Genomic DNA, 26215 nt, shown 5'->3' with positions numbered 1-26215 from the left:
CTCACCAGAAAGTGGCACAACAAAAATTTATTTGCTTGAAAAACTGATGTGCTACTGTGGCTGCTAAGCTAACTTTTAGCATGCCAGCTAGCCAATAACATATTTGCTGTGAGCCTGGAAATTTAACAGGTTCATCATCCCAGGCCCATGTTACATCCATCCACAAAAATTTATGAAAATGTGCACAGTAGTGTCCCTGCTCACACACAGACAGGTAGACATACACGTGCAAATTTTGCCTAAAACATAATATTTTGGCAGAGGATTTATAAAAAACTGAGAACCTTATTTCACTGGCATACGATTGATTCTTATTTGGGACATATTGAACTTTCAAAAAATGTAATATGCCCACTTTTCCGCAAAAATGCCTACAGGGTTACAGAATTTTGGAGTTACAAAATTCTCTTTCTCTTCAACACTCTTCGTTGCTTCTCTGGCAATTTCTTGTAGCCCAACCACAGGGTGGGGTGTGGATTTTCCACGGTAGGTCCTTAATCCATGAAGTGGAATGAGCAAACAAACAGCATCTTAGGTGTTTTTTTTAAACGAAGATTCTTCAGCCAAGCTCTCTTTACTTCATCTTCAGCCGGCAGTCTGTACAATTTGTACAACTGCGGACAGGGACAATCCGCCTTCTTGGCCGGTTTGTGTTCATAGCACTCCTGATTTAGCCAGAGGTTGAGCTTGGCCTGGTTGTAGGTGCAGCCATGCACAGCGCATGTATTCCCCGAACTCCGGAGGCACTAAGATAGGTGGATAGCCTATCTGTTGTTTTACATGCTGTGGTGAAATACGGCTGATTAAAATTTGTAAGTCCCATTGCTGTGTGGGCATGACATAGGCTACATATAAATAAATAAAAACATTATTTTTTTTTTATTTTGTCTTTATATTTCCATTTTTTTACTTATCTATTTCTAAAAAATATTTCTAATTATATTTCCACTTTTATTTTTTTTTATGTTATTTTATTTATTTAATGCAGATTTTTTTCGTTTACTAGGGCTGTCCCATGACTGAATGAAATAAAACTGAATGAAATAAAAAAAACCTACCCTGACTGCTGTATAGCTTGTGGACTGTAGGCGGTAGCTGTAGCGAGTGATGGCCTCATGAAGCCTCATTAAACATTCTCTTCATTTTCTGAGCCCACTAGATGGCGCTTTTTCCAGCCTTCATCAGTGTGAGTAACTCACACTGATGAAGGCCGGACGGCCGATCAGTAACTCACACTGAGGAAGGCCGGACGGCCGAAAGCGCTTTGTCCTTAAATATGCTTGAAAGGCTTCATTAAAAACATTTTATCTCTCCTCATGAGGAACAAATTTGCCTCAAGAACACATAACTTCCAGTTATATAGATTTTCCGCCATTTTGATTTTTTTGAAAAACACTTAAAATCGATCTCTTCCTAGGAAGTTTGACCCATCTGCATGAAACTCGGTGAACATAATCTAGGGACCAATATCTAAAGTTCCCTCTTGGCAAAAGTTGGAAAACTTACTAAAACTGAGCTTCTATAAGGCAATGAATATTGCGGAGGGCGTGGCTCATCACATAAAGGTGTATAACATCTCAAGGGTTTCACTGATCACCACGCAACTTTGACCACATGGCATATGACCACACATAATCTGAGGGGACCCCTCCATTATTTACCCGATCAAAAAAAAATGGGGGCGCTAGAGAGCTAATTTCTTATCTAGGCCTAACCACCAAATAGATTTTTACTAAACTTGGTAGATATGTAGAACCAGAGATGGGACCAAGTCAAGTCAAGTCACAGGTTATGTCAAGTCAAGTCAAGTCCTGTAATAGGTCAAGTCATGTCCAAGTCAAGTCACCTTATTATTGTAATTTTACCTGCAGAATCTGATCTTAATAAAGTGAAAAGACAAGATATAAGTAACTGTCAGTAAACACTGACTTTGTCGCTGTGATGTTTACTTTGCAAACTTTGCGTGACTGATTGACAGGGTAGTGATCCAATCATGACAACGCCATTTTCAGCCTGCACTCCTACCGGGTAGTCAACAGTATTTTTTAAATTAATTTATTAATTTTATATTCTATTTATATTATATTTTATATTTTATATAACTGAAAACATGATGTGAATAACACTCAAGTCATTCAAGTCATCGTGTCTCAAGTAAGTCAAGTCCCGAGTCTTTAACTTCCAAGTCCGAGTCAAGTCTCAAGTCTTTTGTTTTCTTCATCAAAACAGCGACTCGAGTCGACTCGAGTCGACTCGAGTCCAAGTCACAATGACTCGAGTCCCCATCTCTGTGTAGAACAGGACACCTCGAGGTGACTGGAGAAATTTAACTCTAATTGGCAACTGGGTGGCACTATATCAACAGAAAAATGCTTAAAAATGGCTAAAATGCGACCGATTGCTGTGGCTCCCCCTGTGGCCGAATGTTGTTGTTTTTTCTAATTTTTGGTATGACTAAGTCATGGTATGGTATGCTTTAAAGTTTAAGGTTTTTTGGGGGGTGGGGGTAGGGGGCATTTTTTGCCTATATTTGACAGGACAGTGAAACATGACAGGAAGGATGGGAGAGAGAGAGCAAGGAAGACATGCAGCAAAGAACGAAGGCCGGATTCCAACCTCCACTGCTGCAACAAGGGCTAGCCGCACCTTTCCCATGTGAACTTCCAGTGCACCCCACTTTTAAGTCAATACAACAAATAAACACTTTAACTATTTGCCTTTCAATGTGCTACCTCAACTACTAATGTACAGTTTTAGCCCACTAACTATCCCACTATTGGCAATGGTACTACTGTATTTTCAATAAAGTAATCGTACTTTCAAATTCACAAAAACTCTGAATACACTGGTCTTCTTAATGGGTTCAGTTGACTATTTAATCTGCAATTTCCTATGACCTGTATCCCAAACACACACCATGTGAAATTGTACGTGGGCAACTGTGCAGTCAATGGGTATGGACTAGTTTACATTATAAATAAATGCTTTGTAATCATAAAATCATAAAAATGTGTAAAACACATGTCAAAGTGCCATCTCATTCTCCCACCCTCCGCAGGTATTGTGAAATGGTGGGAGGGCAGAGGGGGTCAGATGTGCAGAAAACACAAGTGCTAAATTTAAACGTGTGAGGTGGACTGCAGCCTGACTAGCTAAGTCAGAATACTTCACCAAAAATCAGGAGCTCCTGAAATAAAAGCCAGGGTACAGAGAGAACAAGAAAATTGAAGGAGCACAGAGGCAATGATCAAAAAAATGTAGAGAAGCACCCGGTATGGCAGGTGAAGCTGATGGTGAGAAGTGAGGCAAACTACTTTTTGGCACAAAAAACCTTCTGTAACAGGCTCGGTTTTTAGTCACAATGAAGACACAGGTATCATGTTAAACAAAAAGACCTAGGGCATCCACTGGTCCAATTATGCTAAATTTTGGCGAGGGAAAAAAGGTACATAGACTTTTTCAAAATGGTGAAGTTAAATACTTCAGCATACTGGGGTCCCTAAACAAAATAGCATAAATTGGGTATGACTGGTAAACTGAGTGTTGACAGCCATATACTCTTTACAGTATTTCAGTTCTGCACACAGTTTCACCAATATTTGATTGAAGTAGCCTAGATTGAATTAATAAAGGAAAAATATTATCTTTTCACTTACGATTTAATACCTTGTAGTAATTTCTTCAACCACTGATTGTTTTGACTTTTCTCCAATCATTCATTGGACACAAATATCAATCAATCAATCAATCAATCAGTCAATCAATTTTGTTTATAAAGCCCAATTTCACAAATCACAATTTGCCTCACAGGGCTTCACAGCATACGACATCCCTCTGTCAGGACCCTCACAGCAGATGAGGAAAAACTCCCCAAAAAAACCTTTTAATGGGGGGGGGGGGACGGTAGAAACTTCAGGAAGAGCAACTGAGGAGGGATCCCTCTTCCAGGACGGACAGACGTATATGATATACGTCATATGACTACCTCTGCTTTTCAAAATTAGAATATAGTTCTTGAAACTACATCTGGAAGTATAATTAATTGGATTATATACGCAGGAAGTGTAAAATTGTAAAATTATAAGTATAGTGATTTTGGCACATTGAGAAAGCCCACAGTAAACACATCCTGCAAGTTGAAGCATCACTCCCCTGTTGTGAGATTAACATATTTGGAAAGATTACACATTGGCATCACATACAGGCTGGGCGTCAGCTGTTGAGAGCAACACAGCTTATCAGATTCAGAGGACTGTGACACTGTTGATTAGCGGTCTCCAGCGTTACTCTCAAAATGTCATAGGCCTATTACCTATTACTAATTACCTTTGTTTAAAAGTAATGTTACATTACAATATTACTCTCTATGTCGAATAATAAGTTGCTTATTACACTACTTTTGCGTTACTTTCACCAAAATGAGCTCAGAGGAACTAATGTTCATTTTAAATGGATGGATTGTTTCACAGCAGGTAATCAAAGCACAAAAGCTCAGTTTATTACAGTTTATTTCAAATCCAGTGCTGCGCAGGTCTGACCCATTCATGCATTCACATACAATGGTTACCACTTTTTATGAAAATCCCCTGCTTACATTAATATTAGCGTGATGATATAGAACAACTAGAACACATATATATGTGTGTGTGTGTGTGTGTGTATATATATATATATATATGTATATTGTATATGTATTGATGATGTAGCATGAGAGTAGGCCTGTAGTTTTTATCAGAATTCAACTGTTACATTGCTTTAAGGATTGGCTGAAATGGCTGTAGTTTTTACTGTGCTGCCTCCTGAGGTGGATGACTCATCAAGGTTTAGCTAAAGGGCTTCTTGCTTTCCTTGGTAACAGTATGAATCCTGGACAAATATCAGCTCTGGGACCATGGTCTTTTGCAGTGAGCCAATGTGAGTGTGTGTTCTGCTAGCAGTGTGACTGACCTAGCCAGCAAAAAGCTCCACTACAGTACAGCATAGATGAAAAGAACATGAAGAGCAGAAAAAAATTTCTAACCTTGAATTAAAAGGCATGTTAGATTCTTCACACAACAAACACTACAATGCTACTGCAAATTCTCAACCATGGCTGGGGCCTTTATGTACCTCAACTCAACACACCTAAAGGCTTTTATTTGAGACAGGTTATTTATTTATAGACAGGCCCTCATTTCTGTGAAGCACTGCGGTGCTTGTCTATTTGCCTCATCGTTCTTCATGGACACGGCAATGTATATAGAACTGTTTAAGCTCCTTTCTGCTCACTTTGAGGACTTGGGAGTATTTTCCTCTTCATCGCTACAGCTGAATGAAACCGCGGAGACCACCATCTTCCATTTCTGTTTACAAGAAGCAGGTACCGTATTGGTGTAGCGTGATCATGTGACCGTCGTGCCACCAATCGTGAACTAAAATCTCATTACGCTCAGAAGGAGCTGGTGCCGAATTACGGCCGTGATCACAGGACTTGTGCGGGGTTATGAGTGACAAACTCCCCGCCGCTTAGCTAAACACGAATCAGTCTTTTTATAGAGTGAAAATTGTGTGCTCCCGTGACTGTGAAACGGAATGAAACGATAACAGGGTTCACCTTATGGCCTATTCTTATGCAGTATATTTTTACTTACTTTTCCTTTGGTACTCATTCGCATTAGAGTCTCAAAATACACTCCACACAAACAGACACATACAGTACAGATAGGCAGCTGAAGGCTACAGTATGATACATCAAGACATAAGACATGAAATACAGCATAGGTGAATAAATAGGTAAGAAATATATATTTTTAAAAAAAAAATGTAAGAAAGATGGTGAAGTACTGGATGTCCTCTGTAGAAATGTAACTGTAGAAAGAGGGCTTGTCAGAAGGGAAAAATAGTCAGGCAATGTACTAAGTACTGTTAGTAACACTTAGTAATTAATTATTTAGTTAGTAATTAAAATAGTTGACATAATTTCTAATACAACAAATATAAATGTTAATTGAAATCAGTTATGATCATTGAATGTTTATTATCTTTAAGATACAATTGTTGTCATGGTGAAATAATGTGCCCTCACATCAATAATCACCTGTCGACTTGCTACAGATATGATTCTACATTTGCATTTATTTTTATACATGAAAGCATTTTTGTGTGTTCAAATAAACATTTATGTAGTATATTAAATAAAAAAACATGAAAGCCGGACCACAGTGATGTGTTAAATGTGGGCGGAGCCCGATGTCTGACGTACATGATTGACTTCTGACGCATGTGACATGGGCGGGGCTGGAAATCTAGCCCCGCCTTCCCGCAGACTGCAGCTGTTAGTAGTTGCCTGGGCATGTTGTGCTGCATTCAAATGAATCCGGGCGAACATGACAGGCTTTACGACCACGGGGGAAGCATAACAACACGGCAGCTGGCATCTCCCCCACGACGGCGTTGACTGACATTCTATTGGCTCTAACGAATCGAACGAGGTGTCAATCGAAATGGACAGTTGTATGTGTATATACTAAACACCAGTAGGGATTTACAAAAACAAAAAATGAAAGATATAGTTTTGTACATGATGAAAATGACATGCAAACATGGTGCAATTTTGGAGAGCTTGCCTGAATTTTCTGTACTAAAACCTCTATAATATTCTTCTGCTTCACTTTATCAGAATCAACCTGAATAATGTTCACATATTGTACTATGATGTGATAAAGGTTTAGAGCTGCTGCTGCATCATTCCAAAGGGATACTCATCCTGAAAATGCTTTTTTTTTTTTTTTAGGTGAACCTGAAATTTTTTCATTTGTACTGTGTGCCATCTTCATTTATTCTTCACATATAACACATATACTGATATTTACACATCTTAACAAATCTCACAAGTGTTCTCTTTACTATGTCACCAAAAGTATTCAAATAGACCTTGTGGTTACAGAGATATATTCATTTCATTATGGGTATGCAATTTTCAAGCAGAGGCCTATAAATTAGGTTTAGGGTTTAAAGGTTAAAGGGATAGTTCAACATTTTGGCAAATTCGCCTATTGCCGTAATCCCTATAGTCACATGAGTAGGTACATTACCTTTAATTGTCAGTGCGGGCTGTTCTGAGATTGGTGGGGCAGAGCTGCCCGCTGAAATGGAGGTGAACGGTACAGGTCCCTCTCTCCCTCAAAACTAATCAAATACACCATCAAATGACTCCAAAACGCTCTTGTGGACAACTTGTAACTTACACATTCACCACGCTATGAAATAATAATGTAATATTATGAGACAGACTTGTTTTGAAGCCAAATGCAGAGCCGGAACTACATTCCAGACATACAGTACTTGCTGGGTGGAGTGATTTCAAACAGCGTATGTTTAGTGCAGTTACTCCCGTCATCAAAACAACAAGTGTGTTGAGAAGAAGCCAGAATATACAGAGGAAGAGTTACAGGTTTTGGAAGAGAGAGCAAGAAGAGAGGTTGAGGCTGCCGAGCAACCAGGGGCTGAGGGGAGACCCAGAGCCGGTGGTGTAAATGTGGGGCTTACTGGCCACTTTATTAGGTACACCTGTGCAATATAAATATAGAGTAACTTACGCCTCAAAATAATTACCGGAACACAGGGAGAACATGCTAACTCCACACTCATAAATCACCACAACTCCTGAGGGAACAACAACATAAAATGTTCCCTAGCAGTCTGTTTATTCCCAACAATGAGAAGTAATGCCAGTCACTTCACTATATGCTGTGGGCAAGCACTTATCCATAACATAACCACAACAACATATTTAGCTGAGCAAAATACACAACGATCACTTACCATGTCTGCTCGTTTTGTGATGCCGACAGATGGTATGACAGTATCTTTGAAGAAAAGCACTTGAACCATTGCTGAGCTTCTGCGCTCCATCCTTTCAGCGTAGTCCTCCGGTAAAAAATGGCAGGACCACACAACAGGGTTCCTACACATTTGGAATTTCAAAATTCCATACTTTTCCATACCCTAATTTCCAGACTTCTTGGCGTTTTTTTTTTTTTTCCAGAGAATATGCGACATCTGAGTAAATACATCAGTGTATCATATTTCACATCATATTTAATTATTCTTAATAGGCAACTGTAGCCAAGTACTATAATGGCATGCAAATAAAAACTCAGGTAAGTTCAATGTCTGGGCTGAGGCAAAAAGGGTGGGACTCTGGGTGCAAGCGATGCAGTAACGAGACATCGGGTGTTTTTTCCTTTCATGTGGCTCAGAATCGCCTTCTCCCCCATGTTGGCGATGTCAAATGATTTCACACAAAGCTTGCATCTAACTCTGTGTGTGAATTGGGAATCCTTGGCCAACCAGTATTTATATACGGTATTGTCAAGCCATCCATCCAAAAACTTGGATCTACCCATTGTGAACCACGTGAAACTCGTCTTCTTGTCGAAGGTGCAGTGTTGGAGTGAAACTTGATACCTGGGGGGCTGGAGGAGGATCATGAGGCAGCAGACTGGACATACCACTTATCAATCAGGTAAAAGGGGCAGTATGTTTTCTGAGATGTTTGCTCTCACACACAAACTGTGCTTGGCCCAGCATTAAACACGATCTGGATTGATTCAATTATTTTTGGAAATATTTTCTATTCTCAGTAATGCAAACACAGGTATGGTGAAAAAAGAGAGAGCCTCTGAACATCTAGGTGGGTCTGGGGGCATGCCCCCTCCCGGAAGAAAAGTTTGACTATTTTAAAGTTAAAATACATCAATCTGGTGCACTTCGAGAGCAAATTTAGGAGGCTAGATATATGAAGAACTTCGTGTTTCTGTAAACAATTTTGGCCACAGTAAGCTAAATATCTAAAATATGCATTAACCAAGCTAAAAAGGCCAGAGAATGTCATGAGCAAAAGTCCCCAGTTTGCTTAACAAAGTGACAGTGTTAAAAAAAAAAAAAAAAAAAGCAATATAGGCTATATGTCAATAGGTCAGTATTAATATTTCATTGTTCCAAGTTTTCTATTTCCACTCTGGTTTTAAAATAGTTTCTATCAAACAGAGAGATGCTTCATAACCACACTAAACACATAGCCTAATGATGATTTTAGCTGCATTTTAATGGTGTAAACTTTATTTTATCCTCAGAGTGACAGCTGACAGTGTGGATGATTTTACACTCTGCAGCTCAGAATAACTTGAGACACCTGATAACTGGAAATAAAAACTAAAGAAATAACCCACATTGTTAATTAGCTGCCGTGATTATAGATGTAACATTTCGATCAGATAGACCTCATCAGTCATTAACTACTTTTACACTCTTTGGTTCGGTAGCAGAAACAGTCTGGAATTATTTTAAAGTTCTATTACAGTATGTGATATTAAGAATGATTTCATCCTGTCATCAAACTAAATAGCGAAAAATACTCTGTACTTAAATCATAATAATTCTTAAATGTGCCTTAGCCTACTTTTAATATTTGTAAATTATTTCTAGTCTCTACATCTGTTAAATCAGACACGCTGATGTTCGCAAAATTATTGACAAGGATTTTTTATCTGTTTTATCTGTCTTATTTTATTCTGTTGCAGCCTATGATTACAGGCTGTTGTTACTTAGTTGAAAATAACTGTTTTGCTGTCACTGAAACAGAAATTTTTTACAGATAGGCTACGGTTTCATCTCATATGAGGATGAGTTCATGATGATGATGTTGCTCCTAATTGACAACTGCGCCTCTTTCACATGAACGCGCTCATTGCTGGAAAACACAGAGATGACAGAGCAAGTTGATAACCAGCTTTGTAGTAGGCTACTGGTTGTCCTGGATGGGCGCTGTTGGGGTGGACGACACCGTCATCTTCCTCCTGCATAGAGCTCTTTCTCACCTGGAGAAGCCTGGAAGCTCTGTGAGAATCATGTTCTTTGATTTCTCCAGCACTTTCAACACCATACAGCCTGCACTTCTGAGGGACAAACTGGAGCACATAGGGGTGGCTAATCACCTCACATCCTGGATCCTGGACTACCTCACGGACCGGCCGCAGTATGTCAGGACCCAGGATTGTGTATCGGACTTGGTTGTCTGCAGTACAGGGGCCCCGCAGGGGACAGTGCTGGCACCGTTCCTCTTCACCCTCTACACTGCAGACTTTTCATACCACACCCCCACCTGTCATCTGCAGAAGTTCTCTGACGACTCTGACATAATCAGCCTCATCACAGATGGGGACAACAGGGAGTACAGAGAACTGAACCAGGACTTTGTGGACTGGTGCCTGAGGAACCACCTTCAGATCAACGCGGGGAAAACCAAAGAGCTGATGGTGGATTACCGCAGGCGCAGACTCCTCCCCCCAACACCGGTGAACATCCAGGGAATGGACATTGAGATGGTGACATCTTATAAGTACCTGGGTGTTCGTCTTAACAATAAACTGGACTGGACTAATCACATAACAGCACTGTACAGGAAAGACCAACGCAGACTCTACCTGCTGAGACGGCTCAGGTCTTTTGGAGTGCAGGGGGCGCTCCTGAAGACCTTCTTTGACACTGTGGTGGCATCAGCCATCTTTTAAGGAGTAGTCTGCTGGGGCAGCAGTGTCTCGGCTGTCGTGGGATGCTCTCTGGACTGGTGGGAGAAAGGAGGATGACAGCCAAGTTGTCATCTCTGAGGACTAATGACTCCCACCCCCTGCAGGAGGAGATAAAAGCTCTGGAGAGCTCCTTCAGCAATAGACTGATTCACCCAAAGTGTGTGAAGGAACGCTATCGCAGGTCCTTCCTGCCTGCTGCTGTCAGGCTACATAACCAGCACTGCTCACAGTAGACTGCACCATGGACACTTTATTGACACTTTATTGACACTATGGACACTTTATGGACACCACAGCTGTCTGCTGTTTTGCACATACAATCACTTGCACTAGATGTGCTCCCTTTATCCACTGCTCATTTTCATTCACTACTGCTCATTATTATCCACTTCCTATTATTTTCATTATTATTATTATTATTATTGTTATTTTTATTGTTATTTATTGCCGTCTCTTGTATTTTTGTACTTATTTGCATGTCTAGTTATTTAAGTTTTTTAAGTTTAATTTTGAAATCTTTAATCTGACTCTTTCTCCTTGACTGCTGTAACTCAATAAAGGTGTATCTTATCTTAAAGAAAGCCTGGCTATGTTAAATGTACATCGTAGTACAGGCCGACCGGGGGAGAGCGCGTATCAGAGCAGAGACAGTGGAGTGAGAGAGAGAGAGAGAAAGGCAGGTGAGCAGTGACACGCATCCTGCAACTAGAGTTGCTTTACCTGCGACAGCTGTTTTATTTTTGTTTTTATCCTCCCCTTCCTCAATGCAGTTCCATCATGTAGCGTGACAAAAATAGGATGTTTTATGAATCGCTAAGGGCATCTGTCAGACCCCCCCCCCCCCCTTCCAAAAAAGAAAACTCCTCAGATCTATGCGAATCACACAAGGCATTCAAACTCCCATCAAAAAAGCGAGAACCGCCGAAAAGCAAGCTGTTTGCATCCCTGTATTTTAGAAAAAAGTATTTTAGAACAGTGGTAATAGTCTGGAAACATAAATATTTTTCCATACGTTATTTTTAATTTTGCATACTTTTTAATACCTGGAAATTGATCAAATTTATTTCCATACTTTTCTATACTTTCCATACTTGCGTATGAACCCTGACAAACATTTTTCGGACCATTTCCACAGGCATGTTGGGGTCGATGTCCAGCACAAATAGCCATTGTTTCATCCTGTCCGTATTACTGGTTGGAACTACGTGAAACTTCACTTTGCTCCACGTCTTTGGCTTGTTACCGCAACCTTTTACAATGCATGTGTAAACCATGATTTACAAAAACACTTGTAAACTTTCCTCAAACCTTCTGGTGTGTCCAGCTGACGATACCGCAAATGGATACAAGCAATAACTACGGCACTGTCTCAGCTGCGCACTGTGTCACTCCACCCAGTGGTTTACTGAAGAAAGTAGTTCTGAGTATTTGCTTCATGTGTCGTAATGTTACTTAATTATACATTATTATTTCATAGCGTGGGGAATGCACAAGCCATGTGTTGTCCACTAGAGTGTTTTGGAGTCATTTGATGGTGTATTTGATTAGTTTTGAGGGAGAGAGGGACCTGTACCGTTTACCTTCATTTCACCAGGCAGCTCTGTCCCACAGATCTCAGAACAGCACGCACTGACAATTAAAGGTAATGTACCTACTCGTGTGACTATAGGGATTATGGCAATAGGCGAATTTGCCAAAATGTTGAACTATCCCTTTAAATCACAACAGGTGGTTGAAGTGGGGATTTGAACATCTAATACCAAATAACAAAAAATATGCCAGATTTGGACCAGTCTATCTGGGCTAGGGCGATACTTTGGTAATGCAACATGGTGAACAGCATGGAACAACTTTGAGTGAGTTTGAAGTCTGTAGGAGAAACACCTTTAGAAAATGTTTGTACTCGTAATAAATTTGGGGGCACCACCCTTCGATGGAGGGGAGCGATTAATCAAATTAATAACTCCGGAAACCAATTATTAATTTGCCAGTACACTTATCAATCATGAATCAATCTCAATACATGGGTTATGAATTCTCTATAAAGTGATCTTAGTTTCTGCTCAAAATAAATATCCACAGACTTGGTCATAAATGAAGATTTATTTAGGGCTAAATGTTCAACAATTGAGTAAATGAGGATGATATGAAATGACACAAAATGACACAAAATTAACAGTATGTATAAATGGATTAAGACAAGACGTAACACTTTTGTCAGTTATTTAGTGTGGCGATTGTGAGAGAGAGTATGTGACTATAGATAAATTGGGGACGCGGGGATGCGCAAAACCATTTGCCTAAGGAAACCTAAATTAAGATCAGAATATCTAAGTCTCCTATTCGACATCAACTCTTACCACAATACACCGGCTGCATCAGGTGAGGGGGGGTTTGCCTAGTTTTAGAAGCATTGGCTTAGCCGGATGTTTCTCAGAGACCCTGAACTCACGACCTCCCAGCAGGACGATGCAAACTGGAACACAGTGATGAGGAGCGGTGGAGCCTGATGGCAGTGTCCTGAAGGTGGTCCTCATATGTTGGTGGTTTTAGGCTGCGGAAAGTCTCTTGGTCTGGCAAAAGAACCACTGCTTTGCGGACACGGGAAGTGACTGGCAGCTGCTGGATCCGATGAATCTTTGATGGAGTTGCAGGTCGAACAGTACCTCATCTATTTAGCTGTAGCTACTCACTTATAATGAGGTTGAAAACAATCTCGTCGGCCGTTCAATATTATTATCAAAGTTATTATTAATGCGTATAAAAAATGTTGTAATTGGCTGGCTTTGTCGCTTCAGGTATAATGTTACTGAAGACACAGACAAAAAGAAAGAAAACTCAGGACAGAGAAGACAATCCTGGACGTGTCAAGCAAAACTTAAAAGTTTAAAATAATTTTGATCGTAAGAAAATAAAGGGTTACGCAGGGACCGAGTAACAAGCGTAACGGGTTAAAGGATAAAATGTATAACTAGAAGGAAGGACGGCAAAAGAAAGAGAGGCAAAAAAAAAGAAGTCAAAGTAAAAGTAAAGTAAAGGGAAAGAAAGGTCAAGTAAAGAAAAGTGCGGAGATGCGCCAAGCTCACCAGTTTTATCCGAACAGGTTGAGTGGGCGTACGGGAACCCTTCTTAACTATCGTCACAAGATGGCAATATGACTCCATGTTAAATTAAGGATTACACACATGAAACTATAACTCACTCATACTATGACCTACAAGAGTGGAAAAAAAATCATTCAACTAACACACAAGGATTATGCACGGTTACAATGTAAGAACATGGATAAAATGTATAGTTTTACTTTCAAGAGACATTGTTTAACAAGAGAAACTTTGTCTCTACTCAGGAATTCATCCTGAATTTACAACTCACACATCTGTTTCTTATCTCATCTTCACCAGGGTGAGAGTAAGATAGAGCTGGGGTGGCTCCCATAGATGTGACAGAAGGAAGAGAGGATGTGGTGAACTTGTGATCATAGTTAATGACCCCGGGTCTGGCAGTTAATCTGGCTGGGTTGTCAAAACGCTGGATTTTCCCAGGATGGTAACCAGCAAACTGGGATCTGGATGGTTTCCAATTGACACCTTTACCACTCTTATCACTCTACACACACACATACACACAAACACACACTTACTCTCACACACACAGACCCATTATTGGGTCTATTGCTATGTAAACGCAATTACTACCTGTATTTCTTGTCTGCACCTTAGAGGTAGCCCCCGGAATTTTGTTGTATAGGTAGCATCCTTGTTAATGTGCAATGACAATAAAGGCGTTGTATTCTATTCTATTCTATTCTATTCTATTCTATTCTAACAACAAACCATAAGCCTGCCTATGTTTTCATCCAGTCTCAATAAGCCTACATTCGAGTTTCTTTCAGGAAAATGGTGATTCTAACAGTCTGTTAAAGGACCAAAGTGTTAAGGTTTTTTTTTTTTTTTTTTTACATAATAGTCGCAATGTAAACTATAAATCCCACCAGCATTATATTCCCCTTAGCTGCACTTAAACAGAAACATATCTTACCAGTTTAAATCAAAATAAATGGCCTGTAAAACAGCACACTCTTTCTTTGCTCCATCTGCTCAAAATTAAACAGGTTGCCATTTGTGCTACAATACTGCTGTCTAGTGGGCTTTTGAGAGAACTAACCACATTATTAACCAAATAGGCTGTCAAATAGGCTGATAATGTCCAAAAGCTACATTTATTCTTAATAAATAACCAGAAGCCTTAACCTCAATCCATACAAGGTATGGTTGAGTGGGGAATTTCTCTTTTTTCTCATAATAATTGAAAACATACAATCATTTATACATAATGATTTCTATGTGACAAACATGTAAAAGGAAAACACAATTTGATTTAATTTTTTTTGTAAGAACTAATATGCACACAGCAGAAAAAAGGTGACTTTAATCACTGTAATAGCTTAAGCTGTAATTTCTTCCCAGAATCTTTTAGAAACCAGTGTCTTATATGAGGGACAACACAGTTTGATTTAAGTTTTTTTGTGTTTGTGTAAGAGTATAGTGGTGTATGTATAAGAGTATGACTGTGCATGTAAGAGAGTATAGTAGTGTTTGTGTAAGAGTATAGTGGTGTATGTATAAGAGTATGACTGTGCATGTAAGAGAGTATAGTAGTGTTTGTGTAAGAGTATAGTGGTGTATGTATGACAGTATGATTGTGCATGTAAGAAGGTATACAGTAGTAGTGTTTGTGTGAGAGTGTAGTGGTGTATGTATGACATTATGATTGTGCATGTAAGAGGGTATAGTAGTGTTTCTGTGAGAGTATAGTGGTGTATGTATAAGAGTATGATTGTGCATGTAAGAGAGTATAGTAATGTTTGTGTAAGAGTATAGTGGTGTATGTATAAGAGCATGACTGTGCGTGTAAGAGGGTATAGTAGTGTTTGTGTAAGAGTATAGTGGTTTATGTATGACAGTATGACTGTGCATGTAAGAGAGTATAGTAATGTTTGTGTAAGAGTATAGTGGTGTATGTATGAGAGTATGATTGTGCATGTAAGAGAGTATAGTAATGTTTGTGTAAGAGTATAGTGGTGTATGTATGACAGTATGACTGTGCATGTAAGAGAGTATAGTAGTGTTTGTGTGAGAGTATAGTGGTGTATGTATGACAGTATGATTGTGCATGTAAGAGGGTATAGTAGTGTTTGTGTAAGAGTATAGTGGTGTATGTATAAGAGTATGATTGTGCATGTAAGAGAGTATAGTAATGTTTGTGTAAGAGTATAGTGGTGTATGTATAAGAGTATGATTGTGCATGTAAGAGAGTATAGTAATGTTTGTGTAAGAGTATAGTGGTGTATGTATGACAGTATGACTGTGCATGTAAGAGAGTATAGTAGTGTTTGTGTGAGAGTATAGTGGTGTATGTATGACAGTATGATTGTGCATGTAAGAGGGTATAGTAGTGTTTGTGTGAGAGTATAGTGGTGTATGTATAAGAGTATGACTGTGCATGTAAGAGAGTATAGTAGTGTTTGTGTAAGAGTATAGTGGTGTATGTATGACAGTATGACTGTGCATGTAAGAGGGTATAATAATGTTTGTGTAAGAGTATAGTGGTGTATGTATAAGAGTATGACTGTGTATGTAAGAGGGTATAGTAGTGTTTGTGTAAGAGTATAGTGGTGTATGTATGACAGTATGACTGTGCATGTAAGAGGGTATAATAATGTTTGTGTAAGAGTATAGTGGTGTATGTATGAGAGTATGACTGTGCATGTAAGAGGGTATAGTAGTGTTTGTTTAAGAGTATAGTGGTGTATGTATGAAAGTATAATTGTGCATGTAAGAGGGTATAGTAGTGTTTGTGTGAGAGTATAGTGGTGTATGAATGAGAGTATGATGTTACATGTGAAACCAAGTATGAATTATGTCTCAAAGGGCCTCTCACAGATTCTCAGTTTGAGCTTATCTGGATATGAGGTATGAGTCATTTTCACTACTATAATATCTAGCTGTCATGTCTGCCCAGAACCTCTTAGAATCCAAGTTCTATGAGAGAAACCTGTGAAAACTGGATTAATTTAAAGGACAATATTTCTGATGTTGTGCTTTTAATAACTTGTCTCCACGCAGCACGTTCTCAGTATGAGCGTATCTCACTGACAAAGCAGATTTCTATCACCTAAATAGCTTCAGTTGCCATTTGGTCCCAGAAGCTGCTAAGCCCAATATACACTGTGCGATTTTGGGCTGTCCCACACAACAGACCAATGTGAAAGAAACATGGTGATATTTTTTGTCATGGCTCTAAAACGGTGGTCCTATGTTGCAAAGTGAGAGAGGTTCAAGGATGGCTGCTGTCACGGTCTTGCGATCAAAGACAGCCTGGGATAAAATTCTGACAGTGTCAGAAATTTGGGATGACCATCTCACTGTGTGACTACTGTTAAGACCTACGTTACTAACCAACAATTACAATGTTGGTTACAACAAAGTTACAATGCTAAATGCTAGTAGATGTTAATAAATACACTTCAAGCTCCTCCTTCACACTTTGGACACACATAACTGCCACTTTAGCAAGGGCACAATTCATGTTTGTTTTCTTTTTTCTCTTACAACAACAGCAGCATAGATTGATGACGCATGCTGATGATGATTTGTTCTTGCGTACTGACGTCAGTGGATGTCAGCGAAACTGGATTCATCTGAAGGAAATATAGCTTTGATGTGGTTTACTTTAATAATAACAAGCTTGAGCTGCGATTTGAACAACTTATAGCCTGTTTATACCTGATGTTAACATGCCTCTTGAGGGATCCGATCATAAGTGGACAGTTCTAAACATAAGATAAAACCACCACCAAGACACATCTTGATGCAGTTACTCAAATCACCTGTTGACGTGATCTGGAATGTGTGGGAGGACATTTTTTTTGTAGTGTAAATGCTAATGCATACTGATGTGTCCCTGACAACAAGGCTGCCAATAATAATAATGTATGTCATATTTCATTGAAGAGGCACTGCCTTCACCTGCTGCAAATCAGGGTTCAATACCATGGCCTCCTTGAAATTCCGCTGTTTGAGGATCCTTCCTTGACTTAGAAACACCCAATGTATTATGTCTACTATTGTGAAAGGTAAGAACAAAGAAGTGGAACTGCAATGCGCTGCCACTGACACTGTGAAAAGCATTACAGTTTTGCCATTTTGGTTCAGATTACAGAGCCTCTGTGTCAGTATTTTATTACATATGTATTGGTTCCTGAGTAGAGGCACAACTCATAACCCTCAGCTGGAGTGAAAAACTCTGCATTGCTCCCCACATTTTCAAATGCAGGGTAATACAGCTTCCCTTTTTCTGTCCTTATGTTTCACAATAAAAGCCTTAGACAGATACACTGCATTACCAGAGGGAATTTTTCACTCAGAGCATTTCACTAAGAGGCAACTCAACACAGTAGCTTACACATTTAACATTTTTAGCAAAACTTTGACCACACAGTATTAAATTACGTATTGTAATCCTGAGAATTTAGTCAAAAGTAGAGATGTTTGCATTGCTGATGTGAGATTAAAAGCTATTGGTCTATACGCAAAATATGTATACAGTATGTGTTTATCTATATATAGATATATACATATCTTCCTGGATTAAAAATAAATAGAAAATATATAAAAAAGTAGGGCACTAAAGTGAATTAACTGTACACACAAAACTATTTACAATATATACACAATATATTTATAGATGTGGAATATTGCACAGAGTATGTAAATTGCACAGAGTCTTAGCAGTGATGATTTATACAGTGTTATGCAGCAGACATGCTGCAGTGCTACATTACATCAGATGTTGCTGTTAAAGAGTCTGACAGCTGATGGGATGAATGACCTGTGGTAGCGCTCCTTCTTGCACTGTGGGTGCAGCAGTCTGCTGCTGAATGAGCTGCTCAGTGCATGGACAGTCTCATGCAGGGAGTGAGAGGTGTTGTCCATGATGGATATCAGCTTGGCTAACATCTTCCTCTCGCCCACCTCCTCGATGGTCTCCAGGCGACAGTCCAGGACTGAGCCGGTCCTTCTGACCACCTTGTTCAGTCTTTTCCATCCGTGTTTCCACAGCTCCAGCAGACAACTGCCTAGAGGATGACAGAGGCTACCACAGTGTCATAGAAAGTCCTTAGCAGTGTCATGCACACTCCAAAGGACCTCAGTCTCCTCAGCAGGTGGAGACGACTTTGACCTTTCTTGTACAGGACGTCAATGTTAGTGGACCAATCCAGTTTATTGTTTAGGTGACACACATCCAACAATGGCTGTATCATCAGAGAACTTCTGGAGGTGGCAGCTTGATGCTTCCGTGGTGTCCCAGCAGCCTCCTGGCCACTCAGCCCCTTACCCCTGGTATCCACCGCACAACGTGATTTTGCCAAGTATATATATATATATATATATATATATATATATACTTTTATTAATCCCGATTCAATTTTTTCACTCTTTTTTGTCTCTTACTATACTCTTACACAAACACTACTATACTCTCTTACATGCACAGTCATACTCTTATACATACACCACTATACTCTTACACAAACACAAAAAAACTTAAATCAAACTGTGTTGTCCCTCATATAAGACACTGGTTTCTAAAAGATTCTGGGAAGAAATTACAGCTTAAGCTATTACAGTGATTAAAGTCACCTTTTTTCTGCTGTGTGCATATTAGTTCTTACAAAAAAAATTAAATCAAATTGTGAGTGATAGTGATCCCACAGTATTACGCCCCAAGTCATTACTGCACAAAACGCTTTCTTTTCATCCTTTCTTAGTGATTATTCAGAACATGCCATTAATTTGCAGTCTAATTTGAGCCTCCTTATAATGTTAACAATCAGTCATTTCTCTATGAGCACTTTGTGAAACCAAAGATCAGAAATATGAACATTTAAAAGCATCAAAGTGCTGCTGCAGAAACCTCTGTCAGTCACCAGAATCTTATTTCCCCACGTGGATCCTGATGATGTAGGAAGACAAACACCAAAACTGTCCAATCAACCAGTTAGCTGTTGGTAGAACTTCATCTTTACCTCTCTTGGTTCATTCGCAAAAAGTCAGTGTGAACAGAAACCAAACCAAAACTAAAATGCTACAATGGATCAGTTTTTCCCTCTGGTGCAACCAAACGAACCCAACTACAGGTGTGAAAGAACCCTTAGTATTTAGCTTCTAACTATCTTTAAAACCTTTTTTTGCTTCTGAGTGAGTTTGGCATTCAAACATATATTGTGGACCTTCCTGTCTGCTTCTCTTTTCATTTTTCCAAAAAGGTGATAATATTTCTTCAGAAAGTGCAGTTAGTAACAGTGTGGGCTGCATGCTCCAACAACTTGACTGACCATTACAAAGAGGCGGGGCTTACTAAAGGGTCAGTTACAATTACCTTTTTCTTTCTCCACATTACATTGCTACCAAGCTGGAAGAAGTATGCAAGGCTTCATTCACCTGATGATAAAATAAATGTCATCTTTAGGCCCCAGAGTGTCATACTGGAGACCCTCAGATGGCATCTCAAATACAATATTTGAAATAATGGCAAATGATAATAATTAGTAGTCTCCAGCTGTATACTCTAAAGGCATATTATGGAAAACTATGAAATGAACCTTGAAAACTTTTTCTTGTCTCCATGTCCAGCCGAGGTCTTGTATATATAAATATATCTGAAAAATGCACTACTCCATTTCCTGTTTAATCTGACTCTAGGGCTAGTCCTGTGTGTTCCTTTGTCAGCTGGCAACTTCTATGTTTATGTGTCAGAATCTGACATTTATTGGCTTAATAACATCTATTTAGTTTCAATTTCAATTTAGTTTCAATTTCACATTCACAAATCTGTTTCAAATAGATAGGATTTGTTACATAATATCTGACTGTATCAACCTTAATGTGAAACTTTCCTGGTCTTTTCATTCTTTCAGTCACACACATTATACAATCATATAATCATATGCATTACTCTAATCTTTAAATCATTACACTGGTTACCTGCCTGCCACAGAATTAATTTTGAACGTCTTTTATTGGTTTTTAAATCACTGAATGGCCTTGTTCAATTTTCTCCGTCTGACATAGTCAAGATATATGTGCCTGCTAGGTCCCTAACATCCTCTGACTCAGACATCTTTATTGTTCTGGTTTCAGAAATAAAAGACATTATTATTATCATTATTATTATTATTATTATTATTATTATTATTATGTTTTTATCTTTTTTCTCTCATTAATGTTTTAAATATCTTTTATGTCCAGCACTTTGTGTTGCATTTTATGCATGAATTGTGCTAGATAAATAACATTATTATTATTATTATTATTATTATTATATGCTATTTTAGTAGTACTACTACTACTAACTTGGAACCCATTCTTTTTTTCTGACAATTTAGGTTTTTTTGTTTTGTTTGTTGGTTTGTTTTTTATTACTATTTTTGTAGTTTTCCTTGTTCCTTTTTACCATGGATCTGTAATTTTATATATTTGTTTTACATTGTAATGTAATGTTTGCTTGTTTGGACCCAGGAAGAAGCGTTGCTACCTTGATAGTGGCTGATGGGGATCCAAACAATTAAATAAATAAATAAATATTTGAAATTTCATCAGTTACAGTTCAATTGTGTTTGTGTCAACTGCTATGGTGCTGAGTTGGGTCTCCTTTGCTCTGTGAGTGCCATCTGGTTGATAAAAGCTAAACAGCTGATCTCCTGAATGTAAAAAAAAAACAAAGCTCGGTGTACAGGTCCAGGATTATTTAATGCGTTCAAAGAGAGAAAACATCATCACTAAGTTATTACATCAGACACACATTAAACCATAGCCAAAAGCAGTAAACAAAGCATAAAAGAAAAGCTTAGTTGAAATAATTTCCCTCTGTTCCCATAAGTAGTGATGGCCTCATGAAGCCTCATGAAGCATTTACTTTATTTTCTGAGCATACTAGATGGCACCTTTTGTTCAACAAAAGCTATAAAACACACTGAATTGCCATTCTTGAGCCTCTCTCTTTAAAACCAGCGCCATCTAGTGGGCTCAGAAAATAAAGATATTGCTTCATGAGGCTTCATGAGGCCATCGAGACCCATAATGTTTAAAAGTACTCCAAATTTGATTAAATTTATTAAAAGAACAAACACTCCACCCACTGTTAAAATCACCACTACACCAAATTACTGAAAGAGGTGATGCATACATGAAGGGCTTCAACTGAAGTCAACATTTCAACCTTCTAAAGTCACCCCAACTTTTCTACACTGACCAGCATCATTCACAATGCTCACTGTGGAACAGCCCTTTATGAAAAATCTTTCAACTTATCTGAGCCACCTGACCCACCTTAACTCAACTTTCAAAGACACAAAGACTAAGACACAAACTTAAAGCACACAATGACACACACTGAACAGACGACACAGCACAGCAGACTAAATATAAAGTGACAGTTTGATGAGGACACCAGAGATACCACACAGTTTTGACAACATGACACTAAACTTTTGGACAGACAGACAGACAGACACACACACACACACACACACACACACACATACACACACATATTTGGAACACAGCATGATGATGATAAATGAATGACACAAGTGGTGAGCAACATCAAATCAAACATTTAGTGCAATCAAATCCAATAAACTCCAAACCATGTGCAGGCACATTAAAAAATACAAAAAAAAAAAAAACATTCACCCTGAGCAGTACTACCCGTCACACAGATTCTAGGTTATGCATTCATCTTCTTAAACAATGAACTAAGTGATGGGTAAAACAATTCAGTGTCTCTCACAGGAAATGCATGTCAGGGGTGTTTAGAACAGCACATAAAAACAATGTTAAATAATTGCAGCTTAAATCTACAAGTCCAGCCTTCTTTTTCTCAGAAAGGACAGGAGGTTTGTCTGATCTCAGTCAAAACATCAAAGTCAACACTGTGTACATGATCCTCAGACCATGGGACAGAGGTGTCCTAAGTAGTGATGGCCGAATGGAGCCTCGTGAAGCATTTTCTTTATTTTCTGAGCCCACTAGATGGCGCTATTGGTTTAAAGAGAGAGGCTCAAAGAATGGCAATTCAGTGTGCTTTAAACCTTATGTTGAACAAAAAGCGCCATCTAGTGGGCTCCGAAAATAAACAAAATGATTCATGAGGCTTCATGAGGCCATCACTAGTCTTAAGCAAGAAGAGCAAAGATTATTTGAAGAGTATTTAGTTATCTCTGCTGCACTCAGTTACACAGGAGTGTGAGGGGTGAGCTGCATCTGCTCAGTCCAGACTGCATCAGACAGTGTTAGTATTTATGTTACAGGATTCATCTTAAGCAACCTGAAGAATTCCATTCATCCTCCAACAGACTCTACTTTGAATACTTCAGGGCCAGCTGCAGGGGAAACAAAACGCAAATACATTTGTTGCAAAGAGGAAAAAAAAAAAAAACCTGATACAAATACATATCCAAAGCTGAACCTTATAATCTTTACTAAGCATACATATGTATATGTATATATATATATATATATATATATATATATATATATGTGTGTGTGTGTGTGTGTGTGTGTGTGTGTGTGTGTGTGTGTATGTATGTGTTTTTTTGACTTGTAAGGTAAGTCTGTCTTGTAGAAATAGCCGTATGTTTATTTCACCTTGTGAGCAGTGTCTGCAAACTGCTGGGCTCTGTGTAACAGCTCCACAGTCTTGTCCTCAGCATGAGTCAGTCTGTCTCCACGCTCCCCCAGAGCCACGTTCACCCTGTGGACTACATTACCCATAGTGCTCCCTGTGACTCGCTGCCCTGTTTATACACACAAAAGAAGAAAAAGGCAAAAGAGAAATATAAAGAAAAATAAAATGACTCCCATTTTATGTTTTCTGTATGTATTTGTATCACTTTTATTTGATTTGTGCTGCTGTTTACCATAAGTGTGATGGTATATATTATCCTCTTGCCATTAAAATATTAAATAAATTGATAAATACGGAATTAAATAAACAAACAAATAAATAAATAATACATCAAAGGAAAAACAACGTATTCCTGAGATTCACCGGTGACATTTCTCGTCTTTTACTTTTTCTTGTTTTTCACTCTAATATATATGAGCTGCTCAGTTTTTGCAACAGTTTCTGTTACACTTTACTAAGAAAATAAACACGACTATCGTAACACTTAAGATGTTAACATCTGTATGACAATATTAAATGTCTATCTTAGTTTGAACAGTTAATATCCCTCGGGGTAGTCGAGTGGGACTTTTTTTGTACAGAGCGTCTTCCATGACAAACATAGCTTTGCATTGCACATGGTCAGTAAGTCGGCACCAGTGCAGTCCTCACTCCTAGTTGCTTTGGGATATGGAGCTTTTTTCCTATCTTTAGTCAAGAGAATGGTATATCAATTTGAGAGCATTATTTATTGATTTCACGTTCAGATTTTGTAACATTGTCCTTCAAAACCCCGCCCTCACACTCAAATAGCCTCTGCTTGCGCTTAGATCTACTCTGTTTCTGCTCAAATTGTATCCTCGCACTCAGATGCAATGTTACTTGCACAGATTTACTGCTCCAGCTTCAGCTCTTCTCCTTGTGCTCAAGCTGCTTCTGTGTCAAAACCATGTGTCAACCATGTCAAAATCCCCTGTCCCCTGTCAAAAATGTAATCCTGTCCCCTGTCAAAAATGTAATATACAATGTTGATGTTATACCAATTTAGTCTGTGTATTGTTCCGCAGAGATATCTACTGAAATAAGCATTTCACAACACACAACTGCAACCCCAAACCTCTGCACATAAGGGTCAAGGATGAAAACCAATATAGAATAGGTGTGCCCTTTGACTCCTCAGACTGCACACTGCATTAAAAACGTATTATTATTACTACATGGGCTCAGGAACATGTTGGAAAACCATTGTCAGTAAACACAGTTTATCACTGCATTTACAAATGACAGTTGAGACTCTACCATGCAAAGTAATAGCCGGATATCAACAACATCCAGAAACACCATTGACTTCTCTGAGCCTGAGCTCATCTGAGATGGACTGACACAAAGCAGAAAAGTGTGCTGTGGTCTGACAAGTCCATCATGGACGTCATGTCCTCCAGGCTAAAGAGGAAAAGGACCGTCCAGATTGTTAATAGCTCAAAGTTCAAAACCAGCATCTGTGATGGTATGGAGGTGGGTTAGTGCCCATGGCATCATGGGTAACTTGCACATCTGTGAAGGCACCATAAATGCTGAAAGGTACAAAAAAGGTTTTGGAACAACATATGCTGTCCTCTAGATGATGTCTTATTCAGGGTCATCCCCGCTTATTCCAGCAGGGCAAAGAGACACATTCTGCACGTGTTCCAACAGTGTGGCTTCGTAATAAAATAATGCAGGTACTAGACTGACCTGCCTGCCAGTCTACACGTCTCCTATTAAACATGTGTGGAACATTATAAAGCACAAAATACAAAAGATCTTTAAGAAGAGACCCTGGACTGTTGAGCAACTTAAGTCATATATCAAGCATGAATAGGAAATAATTTCACTTTTAAAACTTCAACAATTAGTGTCCTCAGTTTCCAAACACCAGTGTTGGTAAAAAAAAAAAGAAAGTAAAATAAAAACTGATGTAACAAAGTGGCAAACATACATCTGTGTCTGTTTTTGGAACATGTTACACAATACAAAATTTAGAATGAGTGTATATTTACACAAACAGTAAAATTTGTCATTCTGAACAATAAAAATCAATCTGTTTTTATTTACATTTTACACAGCATCCAAACTTGGAATTGCTGTTGTATTCACAAAGCAACACAGACAAGAAAACATGATGATATCATGACAAGACAAGACAGAAAGACTGAAAGCTGAAAACTGTATCTGTGTAAAATTAAAAGCCCCTTATCATTTCAGATGAGAGCATACCGTTATTTTGTAAAAAGCTTTTATTGTGAAACATTTGTAGGAATTTGTTGTAGAGGATTTAGTGACTTGCATAGTTTTCATGCGGTACTTCAAATGTAGCTCCTCCCATCTCGCAAAACTTTTAATGTTACAACAATAACAGTTCAGCTGGGCCATAATGATTGAAATAATAGTAGTCCCTACTATTTCCACTTAGTGTATAGACTCAGGGTGCTGGACTTTGGCGGAACCCTCCATGCATGCTGAGGAGCTGTCTTGTCTGCATATCTGTGGCTTCTATCTTCCCCTTTGGCCAGCTTATGATCCCAGCTGGGTACCTGATGACTGGCAGTGCATACATGTTGATGGCTCTGACCTTGGTCTGACCATTCAGCTATCTACTTAAGACTTGACTTACTCTCTGGAGGTATTTGGTTGTGGTCGACTTCGTTGTGGCCCTCTCATGATTTCCATTAGCCTGCAGGATCCCAAGGTACTCGTAACTGTCCTGGATATCTCCTATGTTGCCCTCTGGTAGGTCAACTCCCTCAGTTCTGATCATCTTACCTCTCTTTGATACCATCCAACCACACTTGTCTAATCCAAATGACATCCCTATATCCTTGTTGTAGATCCTGGTGGTGTGGATCAGTGAGTCAAATTCTTGCTTATTCTTG

General features: G+C 38.8%; 1 protein-coding gene across 2 annotated transcripts in view; it reads right to left on the bottom strand.

Annotated features, from left to right (window-relative positions):
- Positions 1-21366: 21366 nt before the first annotated feature.
- stxbp6l (syntaxin binding protein 6 (amisyn), like) overlaps positions 21367-26215 on the bottom strand; it is a 36058-nt gene continuing 31209 nt past the window's right edge. For both annotated transcript variants that reach the window (XM_033614898.2, XM_033614906.2), the window contains exons 6-7: positions 23285-23433; positions 21367-23019 (exon numbers count right to left, since the gene is read on the bottom strand). In XM_033614898.2, coding sequence (XP_033470789.1) covers positions 22996-23019; positions 23285-23433 — 173 coding nt within the window. In that variant the 3' untranslated portion in view covers positions 21367-22995. The remainder of the gene's footprint in view (positions 23020-23284; positions 23434-26215) is intronic.

The sequence above is a fragment of the Epinephelus lanceolatus genome, chromosome 13, assembly GCF_041903045.1.
Source record: "Epinephelus lanceolatus isolate andai-2023 chromosome 13, ASM4190304v1, whole genome shotgun sequence".
Lineage (NCBI taxonomy): Eukaryota > Metazoa > Chordata > Actinopteri > Perciformes > Serranidae > Epinephelus > Epinephelus lanceolatus.
This window is presented reverse-complemented; position numbering and strand designations above follow the sequence as displayed.